This window comes from Paramacrobiotus metropolitanus, unplaced genomic scaffold (genome assembly GCF_019649055.1).
Source record: "Paramacrobiotus metropolitanus isolate TYO unplaced genomic scaffold, Prichtersi_v1.0 Parri_scaffold0000050, whole genome shotgun sequence".
Taxonomy (NCBI): domain Eukaryota; kingdom Metazoa; phylum Tardigrada; class Eutardigrada; order Parachela; family Macrobiotidae; genus Paramacrobiotus; species Paramacrobiotus metropolitanus.
In genome coordinates, this window is record NW_026570270.1 from 114,511 (window position 1) to 128,226 (window position 13,716).

The following is a 13,716-nucleotide window of genomic DNA, read 5'->3' on the forward strand; positions in this document are numbered from 1 at the left end:
GCATAGTACGCACTACAACCTTGCTTTGTCGTTTGGAAGCGTTTATGCAAAGGCATTATAGCTATATGTATTCGTACAATCGAACTCCACAATGGACACCAGTTAAGTCAACGATTATCCTTATCATTGTTATTACATAATTTGCTGTCACTGTGTTTATGGATTTTCGATCGCCTTTTACTACTGATTTTACCAATGAGGGATCATTTATTTTCTAACTCTGTGGCCATTGATCAGCTGCTGCTGGAGTAGGAAGTGTGTACTTACAGTCACCTTAGCTGACTATATTGAGATGCTGCAGAAAGTAGCCGCTCATAGCTTTTTAACGTACATTACGATATTAAGGTTTACACTCATACTATACGGTGGTCAGTCCTCCGTGTGCGGTTTAGAAATCGATATCGTATCTTTGATAACATTCAGTGCCAAAGTTGCTCCATCAGCATTCGCACTGGCTGCCATGGATATGGCTGTAGAGAAAGTGCAGCAGTTGCATGGATCTGTGGCCAACTTCACCCACGTCCGCTTGTTCGGACCGGAAATGGATAGTTGCGAGACCATTGCCGATTGGTGTGATTTTTACTTGGCGCGATGGTACTACAGTTACCAAGATAGACAGAACCGCATTCCAGTATTCATTTGGCCAGGTACAGATTTTCCGCGAATTAGTTTTTGCATGCACATATGTGTACAATATGTGTATTTTTGTATATACGTGAGTATTTAAATGTATTGCGAAGCCGCCTTTACCATTTAACAATATCCACGTGAATAATTCAAGTGCCATGACCAGATTGATGCGTTACGATTTTAATTTTTACCTCCGTGTTACATAAAAACCGATTTTCCTAATTATAGTCCAGCTATATTAAGACAGAAACAGTACAATAAAATTACTGAATAATAATTATTGTATTTATGTCAGCTTGCATGGAAAGTTCGAAGGTGCGACTTTTGGCGGCTGCCTGGAATACATTGTTCATAACAACGTAGGTGTCTGCCAGCTGTGCTATATGTTTACTATCGTGGTAGTAGGTTGTCATAAAAATTCGAGCTAATTTGGTCCTGTTTGTATTACAGCGCAGGAAGAGATACGGAGATTCGTGACCGCATTAAAGGTCCCACGTGGATTAGCATGTCGATGGGCTCCTTGCCGGGTTACGTGCGCCTGTGTATCAATCTACTGCACACCTTCCGCTGGAGCTCCGTGTTTGTGGTTGTCGACGAAGCATCTACCGGGTTTTATCTGGATCAGAGTGTGGCACTGGTCAAGGCGACGGAAGAAAACGCCAAAAATATCACTTTGACGGTTCGTCGAGTGTCATCGGCAAAAATTGGCGTCGATTTTGATGCAGTACTGCGGGAATTCAGAAGCGTTTCCAGAGGAAAATTTAATATTGTTCGAAAAGACAGCAATACCTAGCTTTAAACTATTATTTATTCAGTGATGATCGTTTTTGGACATGCACCAATTCTTCGGAATATTATGGTAATAAATTACTACTTCATAGCCGGAATAAGGCTTTCCTGCTGTAAATATTTTGAGAATATATTATTTTGGCAGATTAAGGCCGCAGCTGCTAATATGACAAATGGAGAATACGTAAGTGCGACACTGTTCCACGCAGATGTTTTACTGGAAACATGACAGTAATAAGTATTATTATAAATCGCTTATCAGATCTTTTTTAATATGAGATGCAGGTGTACATAGCTTCCCAATTAATGCCCAGTCGCGTCACCGGAAATTTTACCTGGAAGTACGGAGACGCGCAAGATCAGGTGTGTTACTAAATCAATTACCTATGTTGACATCATTCGTGTTAAAATTTAGAATAACTGGAATACAATAATAAGATGACACGTGTTCTGGCAGCTGTAATTTATACACGTAATGTGAACCCAAAGACCGTTTTTCTTGAAAATTATTTCCACGAAGATGTGGTTAATCATACGCGAAATGAGACATATTACGAAAGCACTGGAAATTATTGCAGATAGCAAGAGATGCCTTCCGTTCGGTATTATTGTTGGACCAATTCCGCGATTCCAGTAGAAAAAGGCAGACGATTCTCAACCTTGCGGCAGGATTCCAGGGGCGGCAAGCTCTTAATTATAAATTAAACATATCGCTCCAAGATGCTGTAAGTTAGGGCTCCTGCACCCGGCTCGGTAGAAAATATAGTAGACACTGCCAGACAGTTTAAATTCGGCTCAAACATGTAACCTCTTTCAGATGGTATCGTCCATGTCTTCGTATCTTGCCATTACGTTGTATGGAATGGTACGCACGCGATTTGATGGATACTCAAATCTAAATAGTTATTACTTTGACCTTTTAAATACAGACATTTTTACGCTGCAGATAGTTAGCGAAATGGTGACCACCAACCAGAGCTCCATACTCCAAGATGGCGCCGAAATGGCTCGGTTCTTCTTTAATAAATCGCTCGACACCGAAGCGGGCAGTGTATACATTGACCGCTATGGTCAACGATTAATGGATCTTGTTGTACTGAAGTATGATGAAGAAGACGGTTCGTCCAGGGTGGGTTCTCGAGTCGAGCGCTTTACTTATATTTAAAGCATTTTTGCTTAAGGGCCGCGGCATACATTTTTAGCCGATCTTCCTCCAACAAGCACGAACGCTGATATTGGAGCAAATTGCCAACTGGACGTGGAACGGTAGCCTTAACTATTTTCCTCCCGATAAGCCGCTGTGCGGGTTTACTGGAAATGAATGCTTCCAGTGTTAGTATACAACGTAAACCTGAGGCAAGATCTGCGGAATAGAATACTGATTCGGAATTCTTTGGTTTTAGACGATGGTGTTTCCACAATCTATATGGTCGTAATCGGCATCATGGCGTTCATATTTCTGTGCCTTACAACTGGAACAATCATCTTCTTCAGGTAGAAATACGCGTACAATCATTTGTTTTCTCTTTTAACTGAAATTACTATTAACATCAGCTGTATGATCTTTAGATTTCCTGCTTACTGGATATTTCCGACCACCGACAAATGGTGGACGCTTAATCCCGATTTATTCTCGTTGAACAACAGCTGCCTCTTGACTAACACCCTACGAAGGGAAATGAGTTATACCTCTGTAGTAAGTCATTAAATTTGTTACAATAAATTTACGCATTCTGAGAGCGTCGGGTAAACGGGTAAGGTGGTGATTCAAAAACCTGTTCACAGAGAAAGAATTCTTCCAGCGCTACTTACAGTAATCAACCAGTCTGGATAACGGCTGCAGTAGTTATTAACCTTCCATCGAATCAGCATCAAATAAGCTTGAACAAACCATCAGCAGAATTTCGAAGCACCTTAAAACAGGTAAAAGATTCTATAGCTTTCAGTTAAACCGGTATAAAAACTAACGGTCAATACCTCAGTGTATAGATAAAAATTTAATCGTGATTCGGCTTAGGTACTGTAGATTGTAGAAACTGACTAACTACGGAAACTACAGGAATTCTTTTGATGTTAAACTGTAGGTGCGTATTGCGAATTCCCATACGAACATCAACCGTTTAATTGGAATACTTAAGCATAGCGACAAAACTTTTCTTCTGAGCGAGAAGGCCGCAAGAGGATCGTTGCATGATCTCTTTGACAGGAGCTTTCAGTTGGATCAGGATCTAAAACAGTCGTTCATGAATGACCTTTGTGAGGTGAAGATTTGACTGTGCGTTTGCTACCTTTTAAAAAGGCATACTCGTATATCTGGCTCGTATATCTATAGTGCTGTTTGGTGCCTGTTTTGACATATACGAGTGCAACATACGCAGACTTGGTTAATACATTTTATAGCCTGTTTGTAGGGAATGAATTTTATTCATGGTTTACTGTCAACATTTCACGGACATTTGACCGGAGCAAAGTGTCTTGTTGATAAGCACTTTACGCTAAAGATTGGTGGATTCGGATGCGACACGCTGAGGGCATTTATGGAAAACGGCAAACTGCGGGCACTGCCTACAGAATTCCTCCCAAAAGATTTTTACTGGTCGGCACCAGAAATGTTAAATTATCTTTCCTTACCCAACCGCGCAACCGACATATACTCAATTGGGGTGATCCTAGTGGAGGTACTGACGAGTGAATATCCCTACTACAACGAAGAATGTGACGGAAAACGTGAGTTTGCTTCATATATATCAGTTATAATGACGTTTGCTAGTGGCAAGACGAAATACATGTCTGTGTTATTAATGAAAACCTTAAAACGCTGATAACCGCGTTTTTTTTGTTAGAACTTTTGGATAGAATTGCCTCCGGAGCGATAACTCCGTTAACGGCATCCCAAGAATATTTGACACTGAGGCGTGATTTGTTGGCTTGCATCGAGTCAACATTCCATCTGGACCCAAACAAACGACCAACGATTGGGAAGCTCCAAAATGTGCTAACCGGACGAGAAGAGTTTGGGCATATTTTTCACCGATCGGACCGGTTATTCGATAGAGTTATGGCACGTCTTGACCGCTACGCTGCCGAACTAGAAGAAAGGGTTGTCAAGCAAACTAACGAACTGATTAAAGAAAAAGCACAATGCGATGCCATACTGCGACAAATTCTACCGGGGTAAATAGTAGCCTGTAGTCTCAAGTCTCAACGTACATGAAGTTTATAATATGCGCACAACTACATATAAAAATGCCTTCAAAGGAATATTGTCGACAAATTCCGTCGCAATCAGCATGTGGATGCCGAAATATTCGAATCGGTCACCATTATGTTCTTCGATTTCTGCGACTTTGAGACATTCCGGATGGAAAATCTGGGTGATCTCACCACCTTACTGGAAACTGTCGAAAGCCGGCTGGATGCACGCATCAAGGAAAGGGACGCTTTTAAAGTGGAAGCAGTGGCTGATACTTTTCTGGTACGAACTACGAAGTACAGTTCTAGTTTGTCATAATTAGTTAGATTGCACATTAATTTACAAGACAAGACTTTTAATTGGACAATTTGTATTTTGTAATGGAAAAAAGCAAGCGTTTTTACAGGTCGTAAGCGGAGCGCCGGTGCGAAATGGTACCCGGCATGTTGCAGAAATGTGCAAGTTGGCCCTGTCTTTACAAAACAGTGTGGAACAGCCGCTACATGGCAGTGTTGTGCAGCTGAGGATGGGGCTTCATTCTAGATCAATTGCGGCGGGAGTGGTAGGATATCGCAAACCGAAATACTGTTTGTACGCGGAATGCCTTGATGACCATGCCTCGATCGTTGAAATCTTTCAAAATTGTTAACCGGTTGCTTCATGGGTGTTTCAGATTTGGCGACACGGTAAATACTGCATCACGTATGATGAGTCACGGACTGCCTGGACAAATCCAGATGACCTGCGTTTCAGCTGAGATACTTACGAAGAATTACCCTGGATTTCAGCTGCAGTCCAGAGGGATTATCCATGTTAAAAATAAGACCCCCATGGAAACGTTTTGGCTGATTTAGACTGTTACACTTTTGCGATACTATCTTTTTCGCAGCAAATTAAAAGGATTAAAACTTACAAAGTAACAAACTAATGCTTTTCCACGAACTGGAAGCTATTTGGTGCGTTACATTACGACAAACTACTTCTTAATGGAGCAAGGAGCAAAATGGGAATTAGGCAGTTAATATTTAGGATTTAGGATTTAGACACCTTATTTTTAGTGTCCTGCTCCGTGACACTTTTATCTGATCCACATTTTTATTAAATTAAATTCTTAAATAAACTATCACCATCAGTACCAGAATTAAACGAAAAAGCATCAAGGGTCACTTCCATCGAAGATGATACTTACCGGTAGTTCGGATATAATTCATCGTACGAAGACTGGCCACAGACCAGTATTACTGCAGCTTTACGCTATACCAATTTAAAATTCAAAACCTCGAAGTCAGAAATCCTCGAAGGAATTCCACCCACCTGGAGAGCTGCGACCATAAAACAGGTTTGGCACACGGATATGTGGGTTGGTTCTCGAAAACAACCGAAACACCAGCAAAACAGATGTATATACACAACCTCATCTACTTCCGGAAACTAATGCATTTATTGCAGCTGTGAATTCTACCATGAAAAGGGCGATCGTGGTGCTGTACCATGACCAGGCGCATATGAGGCGTGCATTAAAGATGCATGAGCACGCAGCGATTCAGCGCACGCATATGCGTCTTAATAATTACTTATACCATAGTGACGCCAATATTAGGTATTCGTTTAATCTATCATTTTTATTGGCACATAACTGAGGCTGATTATTCTCTATTAATAACATAATCATGGAGGATCTCGCTATCGTGCAGCAGTAGACAGAGAGCCGACCTTTAATTTTTATCTGAAAAATGAAGCCTCCTGGCATTTTTGCTGTTGTTCTGACCAAACTGACACTGGTCATGCTGTCCGGACAGTACACAACTGTCTATAGCATCGATATCGATATTGTTTCGCTGATTACATTGAATCCAAAAGCTCCGCCATGGTCATTATCGTTAGCAGCCATGGATCTGGCTGTGGAAGAAATTCGTCGCCTTCATGGATCGGTAGCGAATTTCTCGCATATCCGTCTCTCCGGACCGGAAATGTATAGCTGTGAGACTGTTGCTGACTGGAGTGATTTTTATTTATCCCAGTGGTACCACAACAATCAAAGTCGCAGAGAGTCCGTTCCAGTATTTATCTGGCCAGGTACTGGCATTGGATTATTGAGATTAAAGTAGTAGTTGTTATTTTCTTTGATGAACTTTTCATTTAATTTTGAATGTTCTGGAAAGTACGCGAACATGTTATCGAGTGTTCAGGGATCTTTCAGTAGTATACAAAAAATCTACTGTATGTGTACTGTACAAGATGTATTTCTGAGCCACACGCTTGAAACGTAACAGTTAATAAACATAAAAATGTCTACAACATGGATACGTTTATAAAGCACTGAACTTTAGAAACAATGCTATTTTACCCTTTTCAGCATGTTTGGAAAGTCCCAGAGCGAGGCTTCTAGCGGGCTCATGGAACATTCTCTATATAACAAGGTGACCGATTTGAAATATTCTGACGTACCTTTACCTGTTCGAGTGTTTTAAGCTACACCATTTTAAATTTTCTGTTAGCTAAAATATATAATCCTAACAAGGTGCAAGGTTAGTAATTATTCTACCAAAAAACTACCAAAATTATTATGGGTAATCTCTAGCAGACGAAATTTCGAAATACCATTTGCCTTATACTTTATCAGAGTTCGTGTTATGGCCCTGTATGATATAAATCCATGGATAAACATAATTTTCAATCTCTGCGGACATGCGGTTGTGAAGATTTGAGTCGTTTAGCAGCATTTACCGCATCACGAGAGCAAACATGTTGTTGTGCTCTACAAATTTGCAGTGCCGGAAGCGATATGGCCATTCGGGAGCGCGGTAAAGGTCCCACATGGATTAGCATGTCATTTGCTTCCATACCGGGTTACGTGCGCCTGTACCTCAGCTTATTGCATACCTTCCGCTGGAGTTCGGTATTCGTGGTTATCGATGAAGCGTCGCTAGGCTTTTATTTGGAATCCAGTGCAGCTTTCGTTAAAACCGTGGAGAATATGGCGAAAAACGTTACCCTGACCCTTCGCCGGGTCTCATCCTTAAAATCTCCTGATCTTGATGCCATTTTGCAAGATTTCAGAAAAGTCTCGCGAGGTAACCGTAGTACATGGATTTATGTCGGCTTTTTATTTTTTCCGGCAGCATACCGCTTTACGTTGTAATACGGCCTTTCGGATGTATCGGCTTACGTTTTAGTTTTCATCTTTTTCGGACACGCGCCCATTCTACGGAGAATTCTAGTAAGCTCATAGGCAAACGATTACAAACAGTTTCATTTTGGCCTGTACCCAAACGGTCTGCGTCTTTCCACATTTTGTTGGCTATCGCAGGGTTTATAAGCATTGATCAGAGTAGATAATTTTCTATACCCCGCTTATAATATTACTAAACTAATAGTTAGTTTAGTAATATTATACTCTGCCTCATAGTAATCGCATATTACTGCTTTATTTTTTGACAGGTTAAAGCAGCGTTGTCCAATATGACAAACGGAGATTTTGTAAGAAGCCGATGAGATTCGATACCGAGCCAACTGGGTTTTGACATACGTTTGCTTGTGCACTGCAGGTTTATATAGCAACACAGGTAATACCTATCCGCGCAACCGGGAATTTTACCTGGAAATACGGCGATGCGGATGATCAGGTTTGTGTAATGGGTTGCTATACTGTTAGATGTGCCCGGGACTGCGCAGAAGCTACATATACTTGCTGATGTTTTTCTCAGATAGCCAAAGAAGCATTCCGATCGCTGATCTTGGTGGACCAATATTACGCTGCATGGAGTCTGCGACCGTCTGTCTTTGAACTTGCAGCAGAAATTCAGAAAAGGGAAGTCAACCAGTACAACTTGACGATAACGCCGATGGATGCTGTAAGTGTACAGTAGTCTGTAATATTTCGGAAACTGGAGGAAACCTCAACCGGCAAAATTCATTTCGTTGCTGCTGATTTTTTTATAGTTGGTAGGAATGCCAGCATACATGGCTATCACGTTGTATGGTCAGGTACGTAAGGGATAACAAACTAATTCTTCTGAAATAAATGCGCGTGCAATGGCTCTGCACCCATTAATTCCACCGGCAGAACCGGGTACATCACCATATCTGTTCTACTTCCTTAATCTTATGGTTAACAGATTGTCCGCGAACTGGTGGTATCCAATCAAAGCAGTTTACTGCGTGATGGTGCGACTTTAGCCCAGTATTTTTTTAACAAGACATTCGACACAGCTGCAGGAAGTATTTATATTGATTCCTACGGTCAGCGCCTGATGGATGCAGCGGTGATGAGATACGATGGAGAAAACGTCGTTCCTAGGGTTCGTATCGTACTTTGCGCAGGGCAACTGCAGTGCGTTAAGACGAGAGGTACCCAACATCTGGTTAAATTGGTACACCCCTCCTGCTACATATGGTTGGGAAGAGTGTTACGAGATTTATATACCCATACCCGTTTCACTAATCGATAATAAAAACTGAAAGAGTTATTTTGACGTACAAAAGCGATACAGAGAAATTTTCCAGAAGCGCTGTGTTAGGTCTGCCGGCGGCGGCAGCATCTGCCGGCCAGTCCAGCTGGACACCAATCGGGCATGCGAAGCGAACGGGAGCCGTTCAGTATCATACAGTCAAAGCGGTCATCTTTCTCCCGCGGCAGTCTGGTCTGCAAACTATCTATATTCCCTGTATAAATACCTTGTTAAATAATAAAACTGCAAAGGAACAAACAATAACAGGTAGGCCATAAGCCACGATAATAAGTTCTGCAGCGGTTTTTTCGAATTTTTTGAAAACCCTCCCAGCAACGGATAGTCGACACCAAGATCTGTCATAAGGCGACATATCGTCCTAAACGGATGAACAGTGAATATTTTACCGGTGGCGAAGCTAAAAATTAATTTCCTCGTTATTTTGTTCATGACCCTACAAAACTTCATGAAAAATTAGCATATGATAGCACAACATCTTGGTGGCATACGGCAATAGTTAAATTGACCGCACATTAATTAAACACCGCGTGCACAGAAAAAATTAACGCAAGGGGACCATATGTTGGGTACCACTCGTCTTAATACAGTTTATTTACAAACCATAGCGTTTGTGGCAGAGGGTGACAGGGTAAATTATTTGATGACATTTTGAATTGGCAAGATTGCTCCAAGAAAATCTTCTTAATGAGAAGTAATCATTGTGTCTCTGTCGTTATTTAGCCAATTTTCTATCAAGACGCTCAGACGCTCAACATGCAACACATTGCCAACTGGACATGGAACGGGCTGCTGAATTATTTTCCGCCTGACAAACCGTTATGCGGTTTTTCTGGGGACCAATGTTTGGGATGTAGGTCGACCGAAAGTAGTAGCACTGGGGCACAATCTAACCTTTCGCCTGCTTTTCAGCAGACCCGCTCGCCCGAGCTTATACAATCAGCATTGTCGTCATCGCAATAGTGTTTGCATTTCTCCTGACCGGCATAATCTTGTTTGTGAGGTAAGAAACCGCATCTTCGTACCTTCCGGGGAAGGACACGCTGTAAGCCAAGACAGAAAATGGTTTGCTGTGTAGATTCCGTTCTTATTGGATGGCACATATTTGCGACAACTGGTGGACCCTAAGTCCAAATCTGTTTTCCTTCAACACGAACTTCTTCTTAACCGATATGCTGAGAAAAGAAATGAGCATTGCACTAGCTGTAAGTTTTATGTAATTTTGATTGAGTGCGGTATCAGCTTACCTGGTTCGGACTTCTTTATATCCCGCCACGAACATTTGTTTGCAGAAGAGAAGTGCTCTGAAAGCAACATATGCCAATCAGCCAGTATGGATTACGGCCACCATCGTCATCAATCTGCAGCACCATGCGGATACGAGTAACGTCTCGACAGAATTCTGCAGCGTTATCAGACGGGTACTTACAGATACTCGTACCTAAGTGCGGTTACGGACTCACTCTGTAGAATGTAGATTAACATACTTCGATCAGAATTCACATTTCTTTTAGCAGATCCGGTACGCGAATACGTATACCAACATAAACCGACTGATTGGAATAGTCACTCTCAACGATCGGAGCTTAATTTTAACCGACAAAGCTAGCCGTGGATCGTTGCATGATTTGTTCGATAGAAGCTGCAAGCTGGATTACGATCTCCAGCAATCCTTTATGCATGACCTTTGCGAAGTGTGTTATCCAGTATTTTTCTATACGTTAAAGATACTACTATACACTAGCGCCATTTGTTTCCAGGGAATGAACTTTATACACACTACCGTGTCTTCTTTCCATGGATATTTAACCGGGTCAAAATGCTTGATCGATAAACACTTCATATTGAAAATCGGAGAATTCGGCTGCGAAACCTTAGTTTCGCTATTGGCCAACGAACACATAAAAACAGCCATACATGTACCCGTCAAAAAATTGTACTGGACAGCGCCGGAAATGCTGAATTACCAGATGATGCCCAATCGTGCGACAGACGTGTACGCAGTCGGTGTGATTCTGCTGGAGATTTTGTCGTCAGATTATCCGTATCCTGATCCAGAGCAGGAATGCAAATGTGTGTGACAGATTGATGTGTTCGATCAAGAAGTTTTATTTTTTTCGTAATCTTGTATCTTTTTTAGGTCTGCTCGAAAAAATCTCTTCAGGTGCTGTCACTCCTCTCACTATTCAAAAGGACGAGAACATACGTCGGCTGCGCCCTGATTTGCTGGCTTGTCTGGAGTGGACCTTTCATCTGGATCCAAACAAACGACCGACCGTCGCGAAGCTTCTAAGAACGTTGTTGCGACAGGAAGAGAATTTTTTTCCTGGGTCCAAACGCTCTGATCGCCTTGTGGACCAGATCATGGAGCGATTAAATCGTTACGCTGCGGAACTGGAGGATAGGGTCGCTAAGCAGACCAGCGATCTGATTAAGGAAAGAGCGCAATGCGACACTATACTGCGACAGATTTTACCAGGGTACCACTACAATAAATTTCAAGCTTCGAAAACATGTACCATATAACTTATAACCATGTAAACTTTTTTATAGTAACATCGTTGAGAAATTACGACGCTGTGAGCATGTCGGTGCGGAAGTTTTCGACTCCGTCACTATCATGTTCTTCGACCTTTATGGCTTCGAAGTGTCGATTCACCAAAAACGTTTGACTGATTTGATGGATCTGTTAAATGCCGTCGAAAGTCAAACGGACAGCTGCGTCAATGATGTGGACGCGTTTAAAGTAGAAGCAATAGGAGATAACTTTATGGTAAGGTGTTTTAACATAGGAGCGTGTAACGTTGTATACATACTAACTATTATCAGTTTCTGAATTCCGGCTGCAGATTGTAAGCGGTGCTCCCGTATGTAACGGTAGCCGACATGTCGGAGAGATCTGTAAATTAGCCATATCACTGCGCAGCAAGCTGGAGAAGCTGCTGGAGGGTCGTGAGATGCAGTTGCGAATGGGTCTGCATTCTGGATCCATTGCCGCTGGAATGGTTGGATTTCGCAAGCCAAGATACTGCTTGTAAGCTAACCCGTTAGCTGGTGAATGGGTACTTGTTTGTCAGTAAAGTTGTTTTTAGATTTGGTGACACGGTTAACACCGCATCGCGCATGATGAGCCACGGACTTCCAGGAAAAACCCAGATGACTGGAATCGCGGCAGATTTATTGCGGAAGAGCTGCTCTCAGTTCAGGATGATTTCTCGTGGTGTTATTAAAATTAAGAATAAGGAGCCGATGGAGACGTTTTGGCTGCTAAATGAACCAAGTTATTGAAACTGGCGTTGTTGCAGTTCATTGCGTGTACATGAGTTGTTGCTCCCTTCAATGTGCAAATGCTAACTATAACAGCAATTGCACGTGCAAATTATGCCAAATACCAGCTGTTGGGTGCGCGTAACAGCCGCCGCCGTAACTGGTTCCTGCTGTTTCATTTTTGTAGAACAAAAATAGTCGAAAATAACAAAACCTTCGTGATACTGATAACAAATTTTATCATGCGGGTACTTTGAGGTGTTATACCTCGAGAGACGATAAACCTGATATGCAACCAGTCTCTTTTGGTTTGATTCCCTTAGGGAAAACGGTTGCTGCATTTACAGAGTACGTATACTTACCTAAAAACATCTACTTCGGTATATCCGTAACTGTGTTCTCCATCCAGCTTATTACGTGTCGATACCTCTAGTTCGAAGTGCCAAAGAAAACTAAAACCAGAAAAAATTGGAAGTGTTATTCTTCATGAATGCACATCTTGTTATCACAGCATAAGAAAAACCGTCAAGAAACTGCGATGACTGCGGACCAACTACTGGAAAAATTTCTCGTCGTTCTGGGTTTGATTCGATCCCAGACCACCGGTGATCCTTGGTACTGGCAGCGCTTACGCAGATGTACCGGTCTTCTTATCGTGCTGATGGCCTTGGCCGCCTGTTTGTACGTCATATGCTTCAACGTGATCAACACTATCTTACAACTTCATCAAGGAATTGCTTTAAATCTTCTGGATCTGGCATACGATATCAAGTACTTCACAAAAACCGTGGTCACTCAGCTTATCTTATCCATTACGTACGCTAAACAAAATGCACTGTGGAAGATTTATCCACTGCTCCAGCAGGAAACGAATATGAGCGTTAGTCGTCTGAAACAGATAAAAATTGTAGCCTGTGCTGCTTGGATCGTGTTTATTACGTTTACAACGACAATGACGGTTACCAGGATTTATTATGCAGAGACAACGGCATCCAATAAAACGTTCGGGTTTACACTGCTGCCGATCTCGTTACCGGCACAAGAGTACAGTGTGATATTCTTGAGAAATTACTCCGAAGCGCTCTGCATTTTATGCGCGGCTTATCTCTCTATCTTGCTGATAAAATTCGGCCAAGGTGTTGCTGCTCGACCGCGTTTAATTCTGGAGCAATCCTGCGAAAGGTTAGGCGAAGAAAACGTCATACTGGAAATGTGGGCAGCGCGAGAAAAAGCGTTAGAAATCTCGCACACGATTCAAACCGAATTGTGCTTGTTGTTTTCGGTGTTTGTGATGGGTGCTACTGGCTGTCTGCTGACTATTATGCTGGAAATTTTGGACGAAGGTATTTGGAACGGATTGAACGGTTC

At 42.1% G+C, this 13,716-nt stretch overlaps 2 protein-coding genes across 2 annotated transcripts; both read left to right on the forward strand.

Annotated features, from left to right (window-relative positions):
- The first annotated feature begins 460 nt into the window (after nucleotides 1-460).
- LOC129592096 (atrial natriuretic peptide receptor 3-like) lies at nucleotides 461-10,209 on the forward strand. The gene is made up of 10 exons (XM_055488062.1): nucleotides 461-647; nucleotides 926-989; nucleotides 7,385-7,686; nucleotides 7,789-7,832; nucleotides 8,054-8,092; nucleotides 8,161-8,238; nucleotides 8,320-8,466; nucleotides 8,731-8,913; nucleotides 9,805-9,934; nucleotides 10,160-10,209. The coding sequence occupies exons 1-10, from the start codon at nucleotides 461-463 to the stop codon at nucleotides 10,207-10,209; spliced, it is 1,224 nt and encodes a 407-aa protein (XP_055344037.1).
- A 542-nt stretch (nucleotides 10,210-10,751) lies between these two features.
- LOC129592208 (atrial natriuretic peptide receptor 2-like) lies at nucleotides 10,752-12,532 on the forward strand. Its single transcript, XM_055488176.1, has 6 exons — nucleotides 10,752-10,775; nucleotides 10,842-11,154; nucleotides 11,222-11,561; nucleotides 11,635-11,854; nucleotides 11,931-12,115; nucleotides 12,174-12,532. The coding sequence occupies exons 1-6, from the start codon at nucleotides 10,758-10,760 to the stop codon at nucleotides 12,367-12,369; spliced, it is 1,272 nt and encodes a 423-aa protein (XP_055344151.1). The 5' UTR covers nucleotides 10,752-10,757; the 3' UTR covers nucleotides 12,370-12,532.
- The last annotated feature ends 1,184 nt before the right edge of the window (nucleotides 12,533-13,716 follow it).